At 68.0% G+C, this 24,908-nt stretch overlaps 1 protein-coding gene across 1 annotated transcript in view; it reads right to left on the reverse strand.

Annotated features, from left to right (window-relative positions):
* Positions 1-24,908, reverse strand: part of NRBP2 (nuclear receptor binding protein 2) — an 88,970-nt gene that overhangs the window by 21,517 nt on the left and 42,545 nt on the right. The window contains exons 3-9 of the mRNA XM_074986830.1: positions 24,086-24,187; positions 23,684-23,773; positions 21,078-21,118; positions 20,890-20,984; positions 17,357-17,380; positions 15,414-15,497; positions 826-881 (exon numbers count right to left, since the gene is read on the reverse strand). Coding sequence (XP_074842931.1) covers positions 826-881; positions 15,414-15,497; positions 17,357-17,380; positions 20,890-20,984; positions 21,078-21,118; positions 23,684-23,773; positions 24,086-24,187 — 492 coding nt within the window. The remainder of the gene's footprint in view (positions 1-825; positions 882-15,413; positions 15,498-17,356; positions 17,381-20,889; positions 20,985-21,077; positions 21,119-23,683; positions 23,774-24,085; positions 24,188-24,908) is intronic.

The raw sequence follows: 24,908 nt of genomic DNA on the forward strand, positions 1-24,908 counted from the left end.
CTGCAGGGGGATCGGAGCTTCGCCACCGCCACAATGCAGAGCCCTGGGCCAGTTGGGACCCCTCCACTCTCACTAGGGAGAGCCCGCTCAGATGCTGCTGGGGAGCCCCTCCGGTGGGAGAGGAGGAGGTGTCAGGCCAGGCCAGTGACAATCTCGCAGGCCAGACACCTGGGTTCCCCCTCGCCCCACGCAGGGCACCAGGGCCTCGCTCCAAGCCACGGCGGGGAGGTGAGGTGCCTGGTCCATTCCTGAAGCTGGCCTGCGGGCCCTGTCAGAGGGCGGGGCGAGGGGGAGGCACCTGCAGCCTGGCTGCCCGGGGCCCTGAGCTGGCCAGCACAGGCAGCAGGGGACAGCCACTGCCCGGACACAGCCCTGGGAGGGCAGCACTGCAAAGCCCCTTGTGACCAGCTGCCTGCACTGGCCAAGCGAACCTCGCGCCCAGCTGTGCCACAGGCCCGGAGGGTGAGACCAGGGCCAGCTGCGCCCTTGGGCTGGGCTGGGCTGGGCAGGGCTTCAGCAGGAGATGGCTGAGGGAGGCATTTCACGCTGGGGATGGGTGGGGGCGGCGCTCTGCAGGGAGGGCAGCCAAGCACAACGCCGCTCACCGCAGGAAGAGCCTCCATCCCGGCAGGCAGGGCCGGCAGGTCTGCAGAGCCTGCATCGGGCGCAGACCCGCCCCCAGGCGGGGACATGGAGGGCACAGACTGCGCTGGGAAGTGGCTGGGCCAAGACCCCCTTGCTCCTGCAGGGCCAGGGGCACAAATTCACCCTGCCAGCCCTTCAGGCATCTCCTGGGATCTGCACTGGGGCCTCCTGGCTCCTTACCTCCAGCGCACACATCCCAAAGCAGAAAATGTCCACAGCTGCCCCATCAGCTGCTCCTGCAAAGCCAAACCAGAGGGGCTCCCAGTCTCTCCATGCACCCCGGCCCCAGGAGTCACCCAGCCTTCCACGCCTCCCCACGCGCCTGTGCCCCGGTCCCCCTCCTGCCCCACACGTCTGCTCCAGCCGCCCTCCCCAGTGCTGCTCCTGCCCCCCACGCTCCCCCACCACAAACCAGAGGGGGCTCCCAGTCTCTCCATGCACCCCGGCCCCAGGAGTCACCCGGCCTTCCACGCCTCCCCACGCACCTGTGCCCCGGTCCCCCTCCTGCCCCACACGTCTGCTCCAGCCGCCCTCCCCAGTGCTGCTCCTGCCCCCCACGCTCCCCCACCACAAACCAGAGGGGGCTCCCAGTCTCTCCATGCACCCCGGCCCCAGGAGTCACCCTGCCTTCCACGCCTCCCCACGCACCTGTGCCCCGGTCCCCTTCCTGCCCCACACGTCTGCTCCAGCCGCCCTCCCCAGTGCTGCTCCTGCCCCCCACGCTCCCCCACCACAAACCAGAGGGAGCTCCCAGTCTCTCCATGCACCCCGGCCCCAGGAGTCACCCTGCCTTCCACGCCTCCCCACGCACCTGTGCCCCGGTCCCCCTCCTGCCCCACACGTCTGCTCCAGCCGCCCTCCCCAGTGCTGCTCCTGCCCCCCACGCTCCCCCACCACAAACCAGAGGGGGCTCCCAGTCTCTCCATGCACCCCGGCCCCAGGAGTCACCCTGCCTTCCACGCCTCCCCACGCACCTGTGCCCCGGTCCCCCTCCTGCCCCACACGTCTGCTCCAGCCGCCCTCCCCAGTGCTGCTCCTGCCCCCCACGCTCCCCCACCACAAACCAGAGGGGGTTCCCAGTCTCTCCATGCACCCCGGCCCCAGGAGTCACCCTGCCTTCCACGCCTCCCCACGCACCTGTGCCCCGGTCCCCCTCCTGCCCCACACGTCTGCTCCAGCCGCCCTCCCCAGTGCTGCTCCTGCCCCCCACGCTCCCCCACCACAAACCAGAGGGGGCTCCCAGTCTCTCCATGCACCCCGGCCCCAGGAGTCACCCTGCCTTCCACGCCTCCCCACGCGCCTGTGCCCCGGTCCCCTTCCTGCCCCACACGTCTGCTCCAGCCGCCCTCCCCAGTGCTGCTCCTGCCCCCCACGCTCCCCCACCACAAACCAGAGGGGGCTCCCAGTCTCTCCATGCACCCCGGCCCCAGGAGTCACCCGGCCTTCCACGCCTCCCCACGCACCTGTGCCCCGGTCCCCCTCCTGCCCCACACGTCTGCTCCAGCCGCCCTCCCCAGTGCTGCTCCTGCCCCCCACGCTCCCCCACCACAAACCAGAGGGGGCTCCCAGTCTCTCCATGCACCCCGGCCCCAGGAGTCACCCTGCCTTCCACGCCTCCCCACGCGCCTGTGCCCCGGTCCCCTTCCTGCCCCACACGTCTGCTCCAGGCGCCCTCCCCAGTGCTGCTCCTGCCTCCCACGCTCCCCCACCACAAACCAGAGGGGGCTCCCAGTCTCTCCATGCACCCCGGCCCCAGGAGTCACCCTGCCTTCCACGCCTCCCCACGCGCCTGTGCCCCGGTCCCCTTCCTGCCCCACACGTCTGCTCCAGGCGCCCTCCCCAGTGCTGCTCCTGCCCCCCACGCTCCCCCACCACAAACCAGAGGGGGCTCCCAGTCTCTCCATGCACCCCGGCCCCAGGAGTCACCCTGCCTTCCACGCCTCCCCACGCACCTGTGCCCCGGTCCCCCTCCTGCCCCACACGTCTGCTCCAGCCGCCCTCCCCAGTGCTGCTCCTGCCCCCCACGCTCCCCCACCACAAAACAGAGGGGGCTCCCAGTCTCTCCATGCACCCCGGCCCCAGGAGTCACCCTGCCTTCCACGCCTCCCCACGCACCTGTGCCCCGGTCCCCCTCCTGCCCCACACGTCTGCTCCAGCCGCCCTCCCCAGTCCTGCTCCTGCCCCCCACGCTCCCCCACCACAAACCAGAGGGGGCTCCCAGTCTCTCCATGCACCCCGGCCCCAGGAGTCACCCTCCCTTCCACGCCTCCCCACGCACCTGTGCCCCGGTCCCCCTCCTGCCCCACACGTCTGCTCCAGCCGCCCTCCCCAGTACTGCTCCTGCCCCCCACGCTCCCCCACCACAAACCAGAGGGGGCTCCCAGTCTCTCCATGCACCCCGGCCCCAGGAGTCACCCTGCCTTCCACGCCTCCCCACGCACCTGTGCCCCGGTCCCCTTCCTGCCCCACACGTCTGCTCCAGGCGCCCTCCCCAGTGCTGCTCCTGCCCCCCACGCTCCCCCACCACAAACCAGAGGGGGCTCCCAGTCTCTCCATGCATCCCGGCCCCAGGAGTCACCCTGCCTTCCACGCCTCCCCACGCGCCTGTGCCCCGGTCCCCTTCCTGCCCCACACGTCTGCTCCAGGCGCCCTCCCCAGTGCTGCTCCTGCCCCCCACGCTCCCCCACCACAAACCAGAGGGGGTTCCCAAAGTCTCCATGCCTCCCGGCCCCAGGAGTCACCCTGCCTTCCACGCCTCCCCACGCACCTGTGCCCCGGTCCCCTTCCTGCCCCACACGTCTGCTCCAGGCGCCCTCCCCAGTGCTGCTCCTGCCCCCCACGCTCCCCCACCACAAACCAGAGGGGGCTCCCAGTCTCTCCATGCACCCCGGCCCCAGGAGTCACCCTGCCTTCCACGCCTCCCCACGCACCTGTGCCCCGGTCCCCTTCCTGCCCCACACGTCTGCTCCAGGCGCCCTCCCCAGTGCTGCTCCTGCCCCCCACGCTCCCCCACCACAAACCAGAGGGGGCTCCCAGTCTCTCCATGCAGCCCGGCCCCAGGAGTCACCCTGCCTTCCACGCCTCCCCACGCACCTGTGCCCCGGTCCCCTTCCTGCCCCCCACGTCTGCTCCAGGCGCCCTCCCCAGTGCTGCTCCTGCCCCCCACGCTCCCCCACCACAAACCAGAGGGGGTTCCCAGTCTCTCCATGCATCCCGGCCCCAGGAGTCACCCTGCCTTCCACGCCTCCCCACGCACCTGTGCCCCGGTCCCCTTCCTGCCCCACACGTCTGCTCCAGGCGCCCTCCCCAGTGCTGCTCCTGCCTCCCACGCTCCCCCACCACAAACCAGAGGGGGTTCCCAGTCTCTCCATGCACCCCGGCCCCAGGAGTCACCCTGCCTTCCACGCCTCCCCACGCACCTGTGCCCCGGTCCCCTTCCTGCCCCACACGTCTGCTCCAGCCGCCCTCCCCAGTACTGCTCCTGCCCCCCACGCTCCCCCACCACAAACCAGAGGGGGTTCCCAGTCTCTCCATGCACCCCGGCCCCAGGAGTCACCCTGCCTTCCACGCCTCCCCACGCACCTGTGCCCCGGTCCCCCTCCTGCCCCACACGTCTGCTCCAGCCGCCCTCCCCAGTGCTGCTCCTGCCCCCCACGCTCCCCCACCACAAACCAGAGGGGGCTCCCAGTCTCTCCATGCACCCCGGCCCCAGGAGTCACCCTGCCTTCCACGCCTCCCCACGCACCTGTGCCCCGGTCCCCTTCCTGCCCCACACGTCTGCTCCAGGCGCCCTCCCCAGTCCTGCTCCTGCCCCCCACGCTCCCCCACCACAAACCAGAGGGGGCTCCCAGTCTCTCCATGCACCCCGGCCCCAGGAGTCACCCTGCCTTCCACGCCTCCCCACGCACCTGTGCCCCGGTCCCCTTCCTGCCCCACACGTCTGCTCCAGCCGCCCTCCCCAGTACTGCTCCTGCCCCCCACGCTCCCCCACCACAAACCAGAGGGGGCTCCCAGTCTCTCCATGCATCCCGGCCCCAGGAGTCACCCTGCCTTCCACGCCTCCCCACGCACCTGTGCCCCGGTCCCCTTCCTGCCCCCCACGTCTGCTCCAGCCGCCCTCCCCAGTGCTGCTCCTGCCCCCCACGCTCCCCCACCACAAACCAGAGGGGGCTCCCAGTCTCTCCATGCACCCCGGCCCCAGGAGTCACCCTGCCTTCCACGCCTCCCCACGCACCTGTGCCCCGGTCCCCTTCCTGCCCCACACGTCTGCTCCAGCCGCCCTCCCCAGTGCTGCTCCTGCCCCCCACGCTCCCCCACCACAAACCAGAGGGGGTTCCCAGTCTCTCCATGCACCCCGGCCCCAGGAGTCACCCTGCCTTCCACGCCTCCCCACGCGCCTGTGCCCCGGTCCCCTTCCTGCCCCACACGTCTGCTCCAGCCGCCCTCCCCAGTGCTGCTCCTGCCCCCCACGCTCCCCCACCACAAACCAGAGGGGGCTCCCAGTCTCTCCATGCACCCCGGCCCCAGGAGTCACCCTGCCTTCCACGCCTCCCCACGCGCCTGTGCCCCGGTCCCCTTCCTGCCCCACACGTCTGCTCCAGGCGCCCTCCCCAGTGCTGCTCCTGCCCCCCACGCTCCCCCACCACAAACCAGAGGGGGCTCCCAGTCTCTCCATGCACCCCGGCCCCAGGAGTCACCCTGCCTTCCACGCCTCCCCACGCGCCTGTGCCCCGGTCCCCTTCCTGCCCCACACGTCTGCTCCAGCCGCCCTCCCCAGTGCTGCTCCTGCCCCCCACGCTCCCCCACCACAAACCAGAGGGGGCTCCCAGTCTCTCCATGCACCCCGGCCCCAGGAGTCACCCTGCCTTCCACGCCTCCCCACGCACCTGTGCCCCGGTCCCCTTCCTGCCCCACACGTCTGCTCCAGGCGCCCTCCCCAGTACTGCTCCTGCCCCCCACGCTCCCCCACCACAAACCAGAGGGGGCTCCCAGTCTCTCCATGCACCCCGGCCCCAGGAGTCACCCTGCCTTCCACGCCTCCCCACGCACCTGTGCCCCGGTCCCCCTCCTGCCCCACACGTCTGCTCCAGGCGCCCTCCCCAGTGCTGCTCCTGCCCCCCACGCTCCCCCACCACAAACCAGAGGGGGCTCCCAGTCTCTCCATGCACCCCGGCCCCAGGAGTCACCCTGCCTTCCACGCCTCCCCACGCGCCTGTGCCCCGGTCCCCTTCCTGCCCCACACGTCTGCTCCAGGCGCCCTCCCCAGTGCTGCTCCTGCCCCCCACGCTCCCCCACCACAAACCAGAGGGGGCTCCCAGTCTCTCCATGCACCCCGGCCCCAGGAGTCACCCTGCCTTCCACGCCTCCCCACGCGCCTGTGCCCCGGTCCCCTTCCTGCCCCACACGTCTGCTCCAGCCGCCCTCCCCAGTACTGCTCCTGCCCCCCACGCTCCCCCACCACAAACCAGAGGGGGTTCCCAGTCTCTCCATGCACCCCGGCCCCAGGAGTCACCCTGCCTTCCACGCCTCCCCACGCACCTGTGCCCCGGTCCCCTTCCTGCCCCACACGTCTGCTCCAGCCGCCCTCCCCAGTGCTGCTCCTGCCCCCCACGCTCCCCCACCACAAACCAGAGGGGGTTCCCAGTCTCTCCATGCACCCCGGCCCCAGGAGTCACCCTGCCTTCCACGCCTCCCCACGCACCTGTGCCCCGGTCCCCTTCCTGCCCCACACGTCTGCTCCAGCCGCCCTCCCCAGTACTGCTCCTGCCCCCCACGCTCCCCCACCACAAACCAGAGGGGGCTCCCAGTCTCTCCATGCATCCCGGCCCCAGGAGTCACCCTGCCTTCCACGCCTCCCCACGCACCTGTGCCCCGGTCCCCTTCCTGCCCCACACGTCTGCTCCAGCCGCCCTCCCCAGTGCTGCTCCTGCCCCCCACGCTCCCCCACCACAAACCAGAGGGGGTTCCCAGTCTCTCCATGCACCCCGGCCCCAGGAGTCACCCTGCCTTCCACGCCTCCCCACGCACCTGTGCCCCGGTCCCCCTCCTGCCCCACACGTCTGCTCCAGCCGCCCTCCCCAGTGCTGCTCCTGCCCCCCACGCTCCCCCACCACAAACCAGAGGGGGCTCCCAGTCTCTCCATGCACCCCGGCCCCAGGAGTCACCCTGCCTTCCACGCCTCCCCACGCGCCTGTGCCCCGGTCCCCTTCCTGCCCCACACGTCTGCTCCAGCCGCCCTCCCCAGTGCTGCTCCTGCCCCCCACGCTCCCCCACCACAAACCAGAGGGGGCTCCCAGTCTCTCCATGCACCCCGGCCCCAGGAGACACCCTGCCTTCCACGCCTCCCCACGCGCCTGTGCCCCGGTCCCCTTCCTGCCCCACACGTCTGCTCCAGCCGCCCTCCCCAGTGCTGCTCCTGCCCCCCACGCTCCCCCACCACAAACCAGAGGGGGCTCCCAGTCTCTCCATGCACCCCGGCCCCAGGAGTCACCCTGCCTTCCACGCCTCCCCACGCACCTGTGCCCCGGTCCCCCTCCTGCCCCACACGTCTGCTCCAGGCGCCCTCCCCAGTGCTGCTCCTGCCCCCCACGCTCCCCCACCACAAACCAAAGGGGGCTCCCAGTCTCTCCATGCACCCCGGCCCCAGGAGTCACCCTGCCTTCCACGCCTCCCCACGCGCCTGTGCCCCGGTCCCCTTCCTGCCCCACACGTCTGCTCCAGGCGCCCTCCCCAGTGCTGCTCCTGCCCCCCACGCTCCCCCACCACAAACCAGAGGGGGCTCCCAGTCTCTCCATGCACCCCGGCCCCAGGAGTCACCCTGCCTTCCACGCCTCCCCACGCGCCTGTGCCCCGGTCCCCTTCCTGCCCCACACGTCTGCTCCAGCCGCCCTCCCCAGTACTGCTCCTGCCCCCCACGCTCCCCCACCACAAACCAGAGGGGGTTCCCAGTCTCTCCATGCACCCCGGCCCCAGGAGTCACCCTGCCTTCCACGCCTCCCCACGCACCTGTGCCCCGGTCCCCTTCCTGCCCCACACGTCTGCTCCAGCCGCCCTCCCCAGTACTGCTCCTGCCCCCCACGCTCCCCCACCACAAACCAGAGGGGGCTCCCAGTCTCTCCATGCACCCCGGCCCCAGGAGTCACCCTGCCTTCCACGCCTCCCCACGCACCTGTGCCCCGGTCCCCTTCCTGCCCCACACGTCTGCTCCAGGCGCCCTCCCCAGTGCTGCTCCTGCCCCCCACGCTCCCCCACCACAAACCAGAGGGGGCTCCCAGTCTCTCCATGCACCCCGGCCCCAGGAGTCACCCTGCCTTCCACGCCTCCCCACGCACCTGTGCCCCGGTCCCCTTCCTGCCCCACACGTCTGCTCCAGCCGCCCTCCCCAGTGCTGCTCCTGCCCCCCACGCTCCCCCACCACAAACCAGAGGGGGTTCCCAGTCTCTCCATGCACCCCGGCCCCAGGAGTCACCCTGCCTTCCACGCCTCCCCACGCACCTGTGCCCCGGTCCCCTTCCTGCCCCACACGTCTGCTCCAGCCGCCCTCCCCAGTACTGCTCCTGCCCCCCACGCTCCCCCACCACAAACCAGAGGGGGCTCCCAGTCTCTCCATGCACCCCGGCCCCAGGAGTCACCCTGCCTTCCACGCCTCCCCACGCACCTGTGCCCCGGTCCCCTTCCTGCCCCACACGTCTGCTCCAGGCGCCCTCCCCAGTACTGCTCCTGCCCCCCACGCTCCCCCACCACAAACCAGAGGGGGTTCCCAGTCTCTCCATGCACCCCGGCCCCAGGAGTCACCCTGCCTTCCACGCCTCCCCACGCACCTGTGCCCCGGTCCCCCTCCTGCCCCACACGTCTGCTCCAGCCGCCCTCCCCAGTGCTGCTCCTGCCCCCCACGCTCCCCCACCACAAACCAGAGGGGGCTCCCAGTCTCTCCATGCACCCCGGCCCCAGGAGTCACCCTTCCTTCCACGCCTCCCCACGCACCTGTGCCCCGGTCCCCCTCCTGCCCCACACGTCTGCTCCAGCCGCCCTCCCCAGTGCTGCTCCTGCCCCCCACGCTCCCCCACCACAAACCAGAGGGGGCTCCCAGTCTCTCCATGCACCCCGGCCCCAGGAGTCACCCTGCCTTCCACGCCTCCCCACGCACCTGTGCCCCGGTCCCCTTCCTGCCCCACACGTCTGCTCCAGGCGCCCTCCCCAGTGCTGCTCCTGCCCCCCACGCTCCCCCACCACAAACCAGAGGGGGCTCCCAGTCTCTCCATGCACCCCGGCCCCAGGAGTCACCCTGCCTTCCACGCCTCCCCACGCACCTGTGCCCCGGTCCCCTTCCTGCCCCCCACGTCTGCTCCAGGCGCCCTCCCCAGTGCTGCTCCTGCCCCCCACGCTCCCCCACCACAAACCAGAGGGGGTTCCCAGTCTCTCCATGCACCCCGGCCCCAGGAGTCACCCTGCCTTCCACGCCTCCCCACGCACCTGTGCCCCGGTCCCCTTCCTGCCCCACACGTCTGCTCCAGCCGCCCTCCCCAGTGCTGCTCCTGCCCCCCACGCTCCCCCACCACAAACCAGAGGGGGCTCCCAGTCTCTCCATGCACCCCGGCCCCAGGAGTCACCCTGCCTTCCACGCCTCCCCACGCGCCTGTGCCCCGGTCCCCTTCCTGCCCCACACGTCTGCTCCAGCCGCCCTCCCCAGTACTGCTCCTGCCCCCCATGCTCCCCCACCACAAACCAGAGGGGGTTCCCAGTCTCTCCATGCACCCCGGCCCCAGGAGTCACCCTGCCTTCCACGCCTCCCCACGCACCTGTGCCCCGGTCCCCTTCCTGCCCCACACGTCTGCTCCAGCCGCCCTCCCCAGTACTGCTCCTGCCCCCCACGCTCCCCCACCACAAACCAGAGGGGGCTCTCAGTCTCTCCATGCACCCCGGCCCCAGGAGTCACCCTGCCTTCCACGCCTCCCCACGCACCTGTGCCCCGGTCCCCTTCCTGCCCCACACGTCTGCTCCAGGCGCCCTCCCCAGTGCTGCTCCTGCCCCCCACGCTCCCCCACCACAAACCAGAGGGGGCTCCCAGTCTCTCCATGCACCCCGGCCCCAGGAGTCACCCTGCCTTCCACGCCTCCCCACGCACCTGTGCCCCGGTCCCCTTCCTGCCCCCCACGTCTGCTCCAGGCGCCCTCCCCAGTGCTGCTCCTGCCTCCCACGCTCCCCCACCACAAACCAGAGGGGGCTCCCAGTCTCTCCATGCACCCCGGCCCCAGGAGTCACCCTGCCTTCCACGCCTCCCCACGCACCTGTGCCCCGGTCCCCCTCCTGCCCCACACGTCTGCTCCAGGCGCCCTCCCCAGTGCTGCTCCTGCCCCCCACGCTCCCCCACCACAAACCAGAGGGGGCTCCCAGTCTCTCCATGCACCCCGGCCCCAGGAGTCACCCTGCCTTCCACGCCTCCCCACGCACCTGTGCCCCGGTCCCCTTCCTGCCCCCCACGTCTGCTCCAGGCGCCCTCCCCAGTGCTGCTCCTGCCTCCCACGCTCCCCCACCACAAACCAGAGGGGGTTCCCAGTCTCTCCATGCACCCCGGCCCCAGGAGTCACCCTGCCTTCCACGCCTCCCCACGCACCTGTGCCCCGGTCCCCTTCCTGCCCCCCACGTCTGCTCCAGGCGCCCTCCCCAGTGCTGCTCCTGCCCCCCACGCTCCCCCACCACAAACCAGAGGGGGTTCCCAGTCTCTCCATGCACCCCGGCCCCAGGAGTCACCCTGCCTTCCACGCCTCCCCACGCACCTGTGCCCCGGTCCCCTTCCTGCCCCACACGTCTGCTCCAGGCGCCCTCCCCAGTGCTGCTCCTGCCCCCCACGCTCCCCCACCACAAACCAGAGGGGGCTCCCAGTCTCTCCATGCACCCCGGCCCCAGGAGTCACCCTGCCTTCCACGCCTCCCCACGCACCTGTGCCCCGGTCCCCTTCCTGCCCCCCACGTCTGCTCCAGGCGCCCTCCCCAGTGCTGCTCCTGCCCCCCACGCTCCCCCACCACAAACCAGAGGGGGTTCCCAGTCTCTCCATGCACCCCGGCCCCAGGAGTCACCCTGCCTTCCACGCCTCCCCACGCGCCTGTGCCCCGGTCCCCTTCCTGCCCCACACGTCTGCTCCAGCCGCCCTCCCCAGTGCTGCTCCTGCCCCCCACGCTCCCCCACCACAAACCAGAGGGGGCTCCCAGTCTCTCCATGCACCCCGGCCCCAGGAGTCACCCTGCCTTCCACGCCTCCCCACGCGCCTGTGCCCCGGTCCCCTTCCTGCCCCACACGTCTGCTCCAGCCGCCCTCCCCAGTACTGCTCCTGCCCCCCATGCTCCCCCACCACAAACCAGAGGGGGTTCCCAGTCTCTCCATGCACCCCGGCCCCAGGAGTCACCCTGCCTTCCACGCCTCCCCACGCACCTGTGCCCCGGTCCCCTTCCTGCCCCACACGTCTGCTCCAGCCGCCCTCCCCAGTACTGCTCCTGCCCCCCACGCTCCCCCACCACAAACCAGAGGGGGCTCCCAGTCTCTCCATGCACCCCGGCCCCAGGAGTCACCCTGCCTTCCACGCCTCCCCACGCACCTGTGCCCCGGTCCCCTTCCTGCCCCACACGTCTGCTCCAGCCGCCCTCCCCAGTGCTGCTCCTGCCCCCCACGCTCCCCCACCACAAACCAGAGGGGGCTCCCAGTCTCTCCATGCATCCCGGCCCCAGGAGTCACCCTGCCTTCCACGCCTCCCCACGCACCTGTGCCCCGGTCCCCTTCCTGCCCCACACGTCTGCTCCAGGCGCCCTCCCCAGTGCTGCTCCTGCCCCCCACGCTCCCCCACCACAAACCAGAGGGGGCTCCCAGTCTCTCCATGCACCCCGGCCCCAGGAGTCACCCTGCCTTCCACGCCTCCCCACGCGCCTGTGCCCCGGTCCCCTTCCTGCCCCACACGTCTGCTCCAGCCGCCCTCCCCAGTGCTGCTCCTGCCCCCCACGCTCCCCCACCACAAACCAGAGGGGACTCCCAGTCTCTCCATGCACCCCGGCCCCAGGAGTCACCCTGCCTTCCACGCCTCCCCACGCGCCTGTGCCCCGGTCCCCTTCCTGCCCCACACGTCTGCTCCAGCCGCCCTCCCCAGTACTGCTCCTGCCCCCCACGCTCCCCCCCCACAAACCAGAGGGGGTTCCCAGTCTCTCCATGCACCCCGGCCCCAGGAGTCACCCTGCCTTCCACGCCTCCCCACGCACCTGTGCCCCGGTCCCCTTCCTGCCCCACACGTCTGCTCCAGCCGCCCTCCCCAGTGCTGCTCCTGCCCCCCACGCTCCCCCACCACAAACCAGAGGGGGCTCCCAGTCTCTCCATGCACCCCGGCCCCAGGAGTCACCCTGCCTTCCACGCCTCCCCACGCACCTGTGCCCCGGTCCCCTTCCTGCCCCCCACGTCTGCTCCAGCCGCCCTCCCCAGTCCTGCTCCTGCCCCCCACGCTCCCCCACCACAAACCAGAGGGGGTTCCCAGTCTCTCCATGCACCCCGGCCCCAGGAGTCACCCTGCCTTCCACGCCTCCCCACGCGCCTGTGCCCCGGTCCCCCTCCTGCCCCACACGTCTGCTCCAGCCGCCCTCCCCAGTACTGCTCCTGCCCCCCACGCTCCCCCACCACAAACCAGAGGGGGCTCCCAGTCTCTCCATGCATCCCGGCCCCAGGAGTCACCCTGCCTTCCACGCCTCCCCACGCACCTGTGCCCCGGTCCCCTTCCTGCCCCACACGTCTGCTCCAGCCGCCCTCCCCAGTGCTGCTCCTGCCCCCCACGCTCCCCCACCACAAACCAGAGGGGGTTCCCAGTCTCTCCATGCACCCCGGCCCCAGGAGTCACCCTGCCTTCCACGCCTCCCCACGCACCTGTGCCCCGGTCCCCTTCCTGCCCCACACGTCTGCTCCAGGCGCCCTCCCCAGTGCTGCTCCTGCCCCCCACGCTCCCCCACCACAAACCAGAGGGGGTTCCCAGTCTCTCCATGCACCCCGGCCCCAGGAGTCACCCTGCCTTCCACGCCTCCCCACGCGCCTGTGCCCCGGTCCCCTTCCTGCCCCACACGTCTGCTCCAGGCGCCCTCCCCAGTGCTGCTCCTGCCCCCCACGCTCCCCCACCACAAACCAGAGGGGGCTCCCAGTCTCTCCATGCACCCCGGCCCCAGGAGTCACCCTGCCTTCCACGCCTCCCCACGCACCTGTGCCCCGGTCCCCTTCCTGCCCCACACGTCTGCTCCAGCCGCCCTCCCCAGTGCTGCTCCTGCCCCCCACGCTCCCCCACCACAAACCAGAGGGGGTTCCCAGTCTCTCCATGCACCCCGGCCCCAGGAGTCACCCTGCCTTCCACGCCTCCCCACGCACCTGTGCCCCGGTCCCCTTCCTGCCCCACACGTCTGCTCCAGGCGCCCTCCCCAGTGCTGCTCCTGCCCCCCACGCTCCCCCACCACAAACCAGAGGGGGTTCCCAGTCTCTCCATGCACCCCGGCCCCAGGAGTCACCCTGCCTTCCACGCCTCCCCACGCACCTGTGCCCCGGTCCCCTTCCTGCCCCACACGTCTGCTCCAGCCGCCCTCCCCAGTGCTGCTCCTGCCCCCCACGCTCCCCCACCACAAACCAGAGGGGGCTCCCAGTCTCTCCATGCACCCCGGCCCCAGGAGTCACCCTGCCTTCCACGCCTCCCCACGCACCTGTGCCCCGGTCCCCTTCCTGCCCCACACGTCTGCTCCAGCCGCCCTCCCCAGTGCTGCTTCTGCCCCCCACGCTCCCCCACCACAAACCAGAGGGTGTTCCCAATCTCTCCATGCCTCCCGGCCCCAGGAGTCACCCTGCCTTCCACGCCTCCCCACGCACCTGTGCCCCGGTCCCCTTCCTGCCCCACACGTCTGCTCCAGCCGCCCTCCCCAGTGCTGCTCCTGCCCCCCACGCTCCCCCACCACAAACCAGAGGGGGCTCCCAATCTCTCCATGCACCCCGGCCCCAGGAGTCACCCTGCCTTCCACGCCTCCCCACGCACCTGTGCCCCGGTCCCCCTCCTGCCCCACACGTCTGCTCCAGCCGCCCTCCCCAGTGCTGCTCCTGCCCCCCACGCTCCCCCACCACAAACCAGAGGGGGCTCCCAGTCTCTCCATGCACCCCGGCCCCAGGAGTCACCCTGCCTTCCACGCCTCCCCACGCACCTGTGCCCCGGTCCCCCTCCTGCCCCACACGTCTCCTCCAGCCGCCCTCCCCAGTGCTGCTCCTGCCCCCCACGCTCCCCCACCACAAACCAGAGGGGGCTCCCAGTCTCTCCATGCACCCCGGCCCCAGGAGTCACCCTGCCTTCCACGCCTCCCCACGCACCTGTGCCCCGGTCCCCTTCCTGCCCCACACGTCTGCTCCAGCCGCCCTCCCCAGTGCTGCTCCTGCCCCCCACGCTCCCCCACCACAAACCAGAGGGGGCTCCCAGTCTCTCCATGCACCCCGGCCCCAGGAGTCACCCTGCCTTCCACGCCTCCCCACGCACCTGTGCCCCGGTCCCCCTCCTGCCCCACACGTCTGCTCCAGCCGCCCTCCCCAGTGCTGCTCCTGCCCCCCACGCTCCCCCACCACAAACCAGAGGGGGCTCCCAGTCTCTCCATGCACCCCGGCCCCAGGAGTCACCCTGCCTTCCACGCCTCCCCACGCACCTGTGCCCCGGTCCCCTTCCTGCCCCACACGTCTGCTCCAGCCGCCCTCCCCAGTACTGCTCCTGCCCCCCACGCTCCCCCACCACAAACCAGAGGGGGCTCCCAGTCTCTCCATGCACCCCGGCCCCAGGAGTCACCCTGCCTTCCACGCCTCCCCACGCACCTGTGCCCCGGTCCCCCTCCTGCCCCACACGTCTGCTCCAGCCGCCCTCCCCAGTGCTGCTCCTGCCCCCCACGCTCCCCCACCACAAACCAGAGGGGGTTCCCAATCTCTCCATGCACCCCGGCCCCAGGAGTCACCCTGCCTTCCACGCCTCCCCACGCACCTGTGCCCCGGTCCCCTTCCTGCCCCCCACGTCTGCTCCAGGCGCCCTCCCCAGTGCTGCTCCTGCCCCCCACGCTCCCCCACCACAAACCAGAGGGGGTTCCCAGTCTCTCCATGCATCCCGGCCCCAGGAGTCACCCTGCCTTCCACGCCTCCCCACGCACCTGTGCCCCGGTCCCCTTCCTGCCCCACACGTCTGCTCCAGGCGCCCTCCCCAGTGCTGCTCCTGCCTCCCACGCTCCCCCACCACAAACCAGAGGGGGTTCCCAGTCTCTCCATGCACCCCGGCCCCAGGAGTCACCCTGCCTTCCACGCCTCCCCACGCACCTGTGCCCCGGTCCCCTTCCTGCCCCCCACGTCTGCTCCAGCCGCCCTCCCCAGTCCTGCTCCTGCCCCCCACGCTCCCCCACCACAAACCAGAGGGGGTTCCCAGTCTCTCCATGCACCCCGGCCCCAGGAGTCACCCTGCCTTCCACGCCTCCCCACGCACCTGTGCCCCGGTCCCCTTCCTGCCCCCCACGTCTGCTCCAGGCGCCCTCCCCAGTGCTGCTCCTGCCCCCCACGCTCCCCCACCACAAACCAGAGGGGGTTCCCAGTCTCTCCATGCATCCCGGCCCCAGGAGTCACCCTGCCTTCCACGCCTCCCCACGCGCCTGTGCCCCGGTCCCCTTCCTGCCCCCCACGTCTGCTCCAGGCGCCCTCCCCAGTGCTGCTCCTGCCCCCCACGCTCCCCCACCACAGGGGGCAGAACTTACGGCCGTACTCCGGAGGGAAGAAATGCAAGTTGCGTCGCTCCTCTCTCTCACTAGTGATGGGGCTGTGGAGGTCGTCGGAGATGGCTGCGTGAGGGGGACAGAGCACTGGAGTTAGAGCCCCAGCTCACAGCTTGTCCCCAGGAGGGCTCCCCAGGTCCAGGGGGAGAACAGGAGACTGCTCCAGACTGTGCTGCCTGCCCAGCTCCCAGGGAGCCAAAGCCCCACTGAGAGTCCTCTCCTGTGTTGCAGGGGCGCAAGGCCCATGGCAGGAACCAACTCTAACAGGAGGGTGTGTGTGTACTGGGGTGCGGCACTGGGTGTCACTGGAGGGGTGTGTGTGTACTGGGGTGGGGCACTGGGTGTCACTGGGGTGTGTGTACCGGGGTGCGGCACTGGGTGTCACTGGGGTGTGTGTGTACTGGGGTGGGGCACTGGCTGTCACTGGAGGGGTGTGTGTGTACTGGGGTGGGGTATCTGGGTGTCACTGGAGGGGTGTGTGTGTACTGGGGTGGGGCACTGGCTGTCACTGGGGGGGCTGTGTACTGGGGTGGGGCACTGGCTGTCACTGGAGGGGTGTGTACTGGGGTGGGGCACTGGGTGTCACTGGAGGGGTGTGTACTGGGGTGGGGCACTGGGTGTCACTGGAGGGGTGTGTACTGGGGTGCGGCACTGGGTGTCACTGGGGGGGGTGTACCGGGGTGGGGCACTGGGTGTCACTGGGGGGTGTGTGTACTGGGTGTCACTGGGGGGTGTGTGTACCGGGGTGCGGCACTGGGTGTCACTGGGGGGTGTGTACTGGGGTGGGGCACTGGGTGTCACTGGGGTGTGTGTACCGGGGTGCGGCACTGGGTGTCACTGGGGGGGGGTGTGTACCGGGGTGGGGCACTGGGTGTCACTGGAGGGGTGTGTACCGGGGTGCGGCACTGGGTGTCACTGGAGGGGTGTGTACCGGGGTGGGGCACTGGGTGTCACTGGGGGGTGTGTACCGGGGTGCGGCACTGGGTGTCACTGGGGGGGGTGTGTACCGGGGTGGGGCACTGGGTGTCACTGGAGGGGTGTGTACCAGGGTGCGGCACTGGGTGTCACTGGGGGGTGTGTACTGGGGTGGGGCACTGGGTGTCACTGGGGTGTGTGTACCGGGGTGCGGCACTGGGTGTCACTGGGGGGCGGGTGTGTACCGGGGTGGGGCACTGGGTGTCACTGGAGGGGTGTGTACCGGGGTGCGGCACTGGGTGTCACTGGAGGGGTGTGTACCGGGGTGGGGCACTGGCTGTCACTGGGGGGTGTGTACTGGGGTGGGGCACTGGCTGTCACTGGGGGGTGTGTGTACTGGGGGGGGGCACTGGGTGTCACTGGAGGGGTGTGTACCGGGGTGGGGCACTGGCTGTCACTGGGGGGTGTGTGTACTGGGGTGGGGCACTGGTTGTCACTGGGGGGTGTGTGTACCGGGGTGCGGCACTGGGTGTCACTGGGGGGTGTGTACTGGGGGGGGCACTGGGTGTCACTGGGGGGGGTGTGTACCGGGGTGCGGCACTGGGTGTCACTGGGGGTGTGTGTACTGGGGGGGGCACTGGGTGTCACTGGAGGGGTGTGTACCGGGGTGCGGCACTGGGTGTCACTGGGGGGTGTGTACTGGGGTGGGGCACTGGCTGTCACTGGGGGGGGTGTACTGGGGTGGGGCACTGGCTGTCACTGGGGGGTGTGTGTACTGGGGGGGGGCACTGGGTGTCACTGGAGGGGTGTGTACCGGGGTGCGGCACTGGCTGTCACTGGGGGGTGTGTACTGGGGTGGGGCACTGGCTGTCACTGGGGGGTGTGTACTGGGGTGGGGCACTGGGTGTCACTGGGGGGTGTATACTGGGGTGGGGCACTGGGTGTCACTGGGGGGTGTCCGCGCAGAGGTGGGATGGACAAGCCATGCGGGTTGCCAGGGGGACACTCACCGTTTGCAAACACCCTGTGCCAGACTGCAGCGTGGGGCAGATCCAGACGGAAACAGCAGAGAGGGGGTGGGGGGAGACAGGCAGAAGGGAGATGGTAACGCCAAACTGCAGTGCTCAGTGATGCCCCCAGCTGCCCCCAGCCAGCCAGCCGCCCCCCGGCTGCCTGCGGGTCCACCCCTCCCACCTGGGCCAGAGACAACCAGCCGCCCCCCGGCTGCCTGCGGGTCCACCCCTCCCACCTGGGCCAGAGACAATCAGCCGCCCCCCGGCTGCCTGTGGGTCCACCCCTCCCACCTGGGCCAGAGACAACCAGCCGCCCCCCGGCTGCCTGCGGGTCCACCCCTCCCACCTGGGCCAGAGACAATCAGCCGCCCCCCGGCTGCCTGTGGGTCCACCCCTCCCACCTGGGCCAGAGACAATCAGCCGCCCCCCGGCTGCCTGCGGGTCCACCCCTCCCACCTGGGCCAGAGACAATCAGCCGCCCCCCAGCTGCCTGTGGGTCCACCCCTCCCACCTGGGCCAGAGACAATCAGCCGCCCCCCGGCTGCCTGTGGGTCCACCCCTCCCACCTGGGCCAGAGACAACCAGCCGCCCCCCGGCTGCCTGCGGGTCCACCCCTCCCACCTGGGCCAGAGACAACCAGCCGCCCCCTGGCTCCCTGCGGGTCCACCCCTCCCACCTGGGCCAGAGACAACCAGCCGCCCCCCGGCTGCCTGCGGGTCCACCCCTCCCACCTGGGCCAGAGACAACCAGCCGCCCCCCGGCTCCCTGCGGGTCCACCCCTCCCACCTGGGCCAGAGACAACCAGCCGCCCCCCGGCTGCCTGCGGGTCCACCCCTCCCACCTGGGCCAGAGACAACCAGCCGCCCCCCGGCTGCCTGCGGGTCCACCCCTCCCACCTGGGCCAGAGACAATCAGCTGCCCCCCGGCTGCCTGTGGGTCCACCCCTCCCACCTGGGCCAGAGACAACCAGCCGCCCCCCGGCTGCCTGCGGGTCCACCCCTCCCACCTGGGCCAGAGACAACCAGCCGCCCCCCGGCTGCCTGCGGGTCCACCCCTCTCACCTGGGCCAGAGACAACCAGCCGCCCCCCAGCTGCCTGAGGGTCACGCCCCCACCCACCTGGGCCAGAGACAACCAGCCGCCCCCCGGCTGCCTGCGGGTCCACCCCTCTCACCTGGGCCAGAGCCAGTCAGCCGCCCCCCAGCTGCCTGAGGGTCACGCCCCCACCCACCTGGGCCAGAGCCAGCCAGCCTCCCCACAGCTGCCTGCGCGTCACCCCCTCACCCACCTGGGCCAGAGACAACCAGCCGCCCCCCGGCTGCCTGCGGGTCCACCCCTCCCACCTGGGCCAGAGACAACCAGCCGCCCCCCGGCTGCCTGTGGGTCCACCCCTCCCACCTGGGCCAGAGACAACCAGCCGCCCCCCGGCTGCCTGCGGGTCCACCCCTCACCTGGGCCAGAGACAACCAGCCGCCCCCCGGCTGCCTGCGGGTCCACCCCTCCCACCTGGGCCAGAGACAACCAGCCGCCCCCCAGCTGCCTGAGGGTCACGCCCCCACCCACCTGGGCCAGAGACAACCAGCCGCCCCCCGGCTGCCTGCGGGTCCACCCCTCTCACCTGGGCCAGAGCCAGTCAGCCGCCCCCCAGCTGCCTGAGGGTCACGCCCCCACCCACCTGGGCCAGAGCCAGCCAGCCTCCCCACAGCTGCCTGCGCGTCACCCCCTCACCCACCTGGGCCAGAGACAACCAGCCGCCCCCCGGCTGCCTGCGGGTCCACCCCTCCCACCTGGGCCAGAGACAACCAGCCGCCCCCCGGCTGCCTGTGGGTCCACCCCTCCCACCTGGGCCAGAGACAACCAGCCGCCCCCCGGCTGCCTGCGGGTCCACCCCTCACCTGGGCCAGAGACAACCAGCCGCCCCCCGGCTGCCTGCGGGTCCACCCCTCCCACCTGGGCCAGAGACAACCAGCCGCCCCCTGGCTCCCTGCGGGTCCACCCCTCCCACCTGGGCCAGAGACAACCAGCTGCCCCCCGGCTGCCTGCGGGTCCACCCCTCCCACCTGGGCCAGAGACAACCAGCCGCCCCCCGGCTCCCTGCGGGTCCACCCCTCCCACCTGGGCCAGAGACAACCAGCCGCCCCCCGGCTCCCTGCGGGTCCACCCCTCCCACCTGGGCCAGAGACAACCAGCCGCCCCCCGGCTGCCTGCGGGTCCACCCCTCCCACCTGGGCCAGAGACAACCAGCCGCACCCCGGCTGCCTGTGGGTCCACCCCTCCCACCTGGGCCAGAGACAACCAGCCGCCCCCCGGCTGCCTGCGGGTCCACCCCTCACCTGGGCCAGAGACAACCAGCCGCCCCCCGGCTGCCTGCGGGTCCACCCCTCCCACCTGGGCCAGAGACAACCAGCCGCCCCCTGGCTCCCTGCGGGTCCACCCCTCCCACCTGGGCCAGAGACAACCAGCCGCCCCCCGGCTCCCTGCGGGTCCACCCCTCCCACCTGGGCCAGAGACAACCAGCCGCCCCCCGGCTCCCTGCAGGTCCACCCCTCCCACCTGGGCCAGAGACAACCAGCCGCCCCCCGGCTCCCTGCGGGTCCACCCCTCCCACCTGGGCCAGAGACAACCAGCTGCCCCCCGGCTGCCTGCGGGTCCACCCCTCCCACCTGGGCCAGAGACAACCAGCCGCACCCCGGCTGCCTGCGGGTCCACCCCTCCCACCTGGGCCAGAGACAACCAGCCGCCCCCCGGCTGCCTGTGGGTCCACCCCTCTCACCTGGGCCAGAGCCAGCCAGCCGCCCCCCAGCTGCCTGAGGGTCACGCCCCCACCCACCTGGGCCAGAGCCAGCCAGCCTCCCCCCAGCTGCCTGCGCGTCACCCCCTCACCCACCTGGGCCAGAGACAACCAGCCGCCCCCCGGCTGCCTGTGGGTCACCCCCTCACCCACCTGGGCCACAGCCAGCCAGCCTCCCCCCGGCTGCCTGCAGGTCCACCCCTCTCACCTGGGCCAGAGACAACCAGCTGCTCTGCAGCTGCCTGAGGGTCACGCCCCCACCCAGCTGGGCCAGAGACAACCAGCCGCGCCCCAGCTGCCTGCAGGTCACCCCCTCACCCACCTTTACGCAGCTGGCGAGAGGCACCAGGCAGAACAGGAGAACACGGCCAGCAGGTGGGTGGAGGAACTCCTGCCAGCCACGGGCTACAGAGAGGTCTATACCATCAGGGCCAGGATGGAGACTGTGAGGAAGGACGTGTGATTCGCCACCCAGCTGAGTCTGTTTCACGGGCAGTGGGGAGGCCAGGGAGAGTGAGGAGGAAGCTGAAGTGGAGGGGCCTGTGGGCACTCTTGGGACCAGGAGCTGGCTGGGACACGAAGGAAGGCCAGGGAGAGTAGGGGTCTGGAAGGGACCAAAGGGTGGGTGCAGCTAAGGCGTGCAAGCAATGTCCTGAGTGCACCTCTCTCAGCTGCGGGGCATTCCCTGCACCGACCGCGCAGCCTGATCACACAGGCAGGAGGGGGCCTCTGCCCAGTACCTGAGCCGATCTTTACGAGGCCGTTGTGCTGAATAAAGATTGCGTCACTTGTCAGGTTGCCGTGGATGATGGGCGGGTCACAGGAATGCAGGAAGCTGTGGAAAGATCACAGCCTCCCTGAAGTGTTACCAGCCTGCTGGGCATGAAGCAGCAAGCCAGCCAGTCACACAGGTGGGGAGAAGGCTCACCTGAGGGCAGAGAGGATCTGTGTGCACCAACGCGTCCAGGCCTAGGGAGAGATCAGAGTGCCCCGTCTGACAGGGAAGCCCATCAGTGCCCGGCTGGTCCCCAAAGGACAGAGCAGGTTCATTCCTGCACTCAGCTCCAGAAGGCCGTGTGTGAACAACCCTGAGGTCGCACCCCTCAAGCAGGGCCCACTTGCCAGCAGCAGAGTCCTGCACACGGACCCTTTGGGGAAGACCTGCGTCAAGCAGCAGGACAGAGCATGCAAATGGAACATAAGAACATAAGAACATAAGAATGGCCATACTGGGTCAGACCAAAGGTCCATCCAGCCCAGCATCCCATCTGCCGACGGTGGCCAATGCCAGGTGCCCCAGAGAAGGAGAACAGAAGACAATGATCAAGTGATTTATCTCCTGCCATCCATCTCCTGCCCTTGTTCTGAAGGCTGGGGCACCATACTTTATCCCTGGCTAATAGCCATTTATGGACCTAACCTGCAAAAATTTATCAAGCTCTTTTTTAAACCCTAATAGAGTCCTAGCCTTCACAGCCTCCTCGGGCAAGGAGTTCCACAGGTTGACTGTGCGCTGTGTGAAGAAAAATTTCCTTTTATTAGTTTTGAACCTACTACCCATCAATTTCATTTGGTGTCCCCTAGTTCTTGTATTATGGGAAAAGGTAAATAATTTTTCTATATTCACTTTCTCCACACCATTCATGATTTTATATACCTCTATCATATCGCCCCTCAATCGCCTCTTTTCCAAACTGAAAAGTCCCAGTCTCTCTAGCCTCTCCCCATATGGGACCCGTTCCAAGCCCCTAATCATCTTAGTCGCCCTTTTCTGAACCTTTTCTAATGCCAGTATATCTTTTTTGAGGTGAGGAGACCACATCTGCACGCAGTACTCAAGATGTGGGCGTACCATAGTTTTATATAGGGGAAGTACGATATCTTTTGTCTTATTATCGATCCCTTTTTTAATAATTCCTAACATCCTATTTGCCTTACTAACTGCCGCTGCACACTGCGTGGATGTCTTCAGAGAACTATCCACTATAACTCCAAGATCCCTTTCCTGATCTGTCGTAGCTAAATTTGACCCCATCATGTAGTACGTGTAATTTGGGTTATTTTTTCCAACGTGCGTTACCTTACACTTACCCACATTAAATTTCATTTGCCATTTTGCTGCCCAATCACTCAGTTTGCTGACATCTTTTTGTAGTTCTTCACAATCCCTTTTGCTTTTGACTGTCCTGAACAACTTGGTGTCATCTGCAAACTTTGCCACCTCACTGCTTACCTCATTTTCTAGATCATTGATGAACAAGTTGAACAGGATTGGTCCCAGGATTGACCCCTGGGGAACACCACTAGTTACCCCCCTCCATTGTGAAAATTTACCATTTATTCCCACCCTTTGTTTTCTGTCTTTTAACCAATTCCCGATCCATGAAAGGATCTTTCCTCCTATCCCATGATGACCGCCTAATTTACATAAAAGCCTTTGGTGTGGGACCATGTCAAAGGCTTTCTGGAAATCTAGGTATATTATGTCCACTGGGTGCCCCTTGTCCGCATGTTTATTAACCCCTTCAAAGAATTCTAATAGATTAGTTAGACACGACTTCCCTCTGCAGAAACCATGCTGACTTTTGCCCAACGATTCGTGCTCTTCTACGTGCCTTGCAATTTTATTCTTTACTAGTGTTTCTACTAATTTGCCTGGTACTGATGTTAAACTTATCGGTCTATAATTGCCAGGGTCTCCTCTAGAGCCTTTTTTAAATATTGGCGTTATATTGGCCGTCTTCCAGTCATTTGGTACCAAAGTGGATTTAAAGGATAGGTTACAAACCACTGTTAATAACTCCGCAATTTCACATCTGAGTTCTTTCAGAACCCTTGGGTGAATACCGTCTGGTCCTGGAGACTTGTTACTATTTGGCTTATCAGTTAACTCCAAGACCTCCTCTAATGTCACTTCAATCTGAGTGAGTTCCTCAGATTTGTCACCTAAAAAGGCTGGCTCAGATTTAGGAACCTCTGTAACATCCTCAGCCGTGAAGACTGAAGCAAAGAAATCATTTAATCGCTCCGCAATGGCACTGTCTTCCTTGATCGCTCCTTTTATATCTTTATCGTCCAAGGTCCCCACTGCTTTTTTAGCAGGCTTCCTGCTTCTAATGTATTTAGAAAACATTTTACTATTGTTTTTTGAATTTTTGGCTAGCTGTTCCTCAAACTCTTTTTTGGCTTTTCTTACTACATTATGACACGTAATTTGGGAGTGTTTATGTTCCTTTCTATTTTCCTCACTAGGATCTGACTTCCACTCTTTAAAAGCTGCCCTTTTCTCTCTCACTGAGCTGCCCTTTTCTCTCTCACTGGGCCATGCTACTCTCCTATGCAGCACTATCTGGAAAGCTACTGGCAAGGCCGAGCACCTGGCAGTGCACCAGAGGGCTTGTGCTGCTCCCAGGATATCCCCACATGCCGACCTGAGCCTGGTGCCTGTTGACAGAGAGGGTCTTCACCTCAGTGGAGTGGGGCAGAGGCTGCCTGCCCCCCGACCAATCCCCCAACAGGGGAAGCAAACCCTACCCGAGCATTCATGGCCTTGTGGTTTGTCTTGGTTTTCTTCAGGAACTGCTTCAGGCTCCCAGAGGACACGTATTCTGTGATGAATATCACCTGGCAGAGAGGGAGGGAGACGCTCACTCAGCTGCTGCCCCCCGGAGTCAGCACTGCCCGCTGCAGCCCAGACGCGCGCTCTTTGCGCAGCACCAGTGCCCCGCACCGGGACCGGCTCTCTGCCAGAGCCAAGAAGCTGCACCCTGCCCCGGGGGAGTTCTGCCCAGGAAGGAGAGCCACAGCCACAGCCAGAGCAGGGTTCTCATGCACCTCAGCAAAGGGAGAGGAGGAGGAGTGCGTCAGGATCTCCTGCAGACACTGGTATCCCCACCCAGGAAATCTTCCCCATCACACGGTTCCGGTGCCCCTTACCCGGGCACTGGAGGACTTCACATCCAGCCAGTATGTGTGCAACTTCACGACATTGGGATGATCCACAACCACCAGCTGCTCAAACATGCTCCGGATCTTCTCCTGTGGGTGGGCAGAGGGCAAGTAGAACAAAGGGCAGCAGCCGGCGTGCCAAGGAGGAAAGGGCCCTGATGCAGAGTAAGGTGGAGGGGTGCAGGGCACACGGGGTGCTGGGCAAGGTGCAGGCTATACTGTGGGGGTGTCTGTGAGAGATGACAGGTACAGGCGAGCAGTCTGTGGGGTGCAGGGCACACCGGGTGCTGGGAGAGATGCAGGCTGTACTGTGGGGGTGTCTGTGAGAGATGGCAGGTACAGGGGAGCAGTCTGTGGGATGCTGGGCACACCGGGTGCTGGGCGAGGTGCAGGCTGTACTGTGGGGGAGTCTGTGAGAGATGGTAGGTACAGGGGAGCAGTCTGAGGGGTGCAGGGCGAGGTGAAGGCTGTACTGTGGGGGTGTCTGTGAGAGATGGCAGGTACAGGGGAGCAGTCTGTGGGGTGTAGGGCACACCGGGTGCTGGGCGAGGTGCAGGCTGTACTGTGGGGGTGTCTGTGAGAGATGGCAGGTACAGGGGAGCAGTCTGTGGGGTGTAGGGCACACGGGGTGCTGGGCGAGGTGCAGGCTGTACTGTGGGGGTGTCTGTGAGAGATGGCAGGTACAGGGGAGCAGTCTGTGGGGTGCAGGGCACACGGGGTGCTGGGCGAGGTGCAGGCTGTACTGTGGGGGTGTCTGTGAGAGATGGCAGGTACAGGGGAGCACTCTGTGGGATGCAGGGCACACCGGGTG

This window comes from Carettochelys insculpta, chromosome 2 (assembly GCF_033958435.1).
Source record: "Carettochelys insculpta isolate YL-2023 chromosome 2, ASM3395843v1, whole genome shotgun sequence".
NCBI classification, from domain to species: domain Eukaryota; kingdom Metazoa; phylum Chordata; order Testudines; family Carettochelyidae; genus Carettochelys; species Carettochelys insculpta.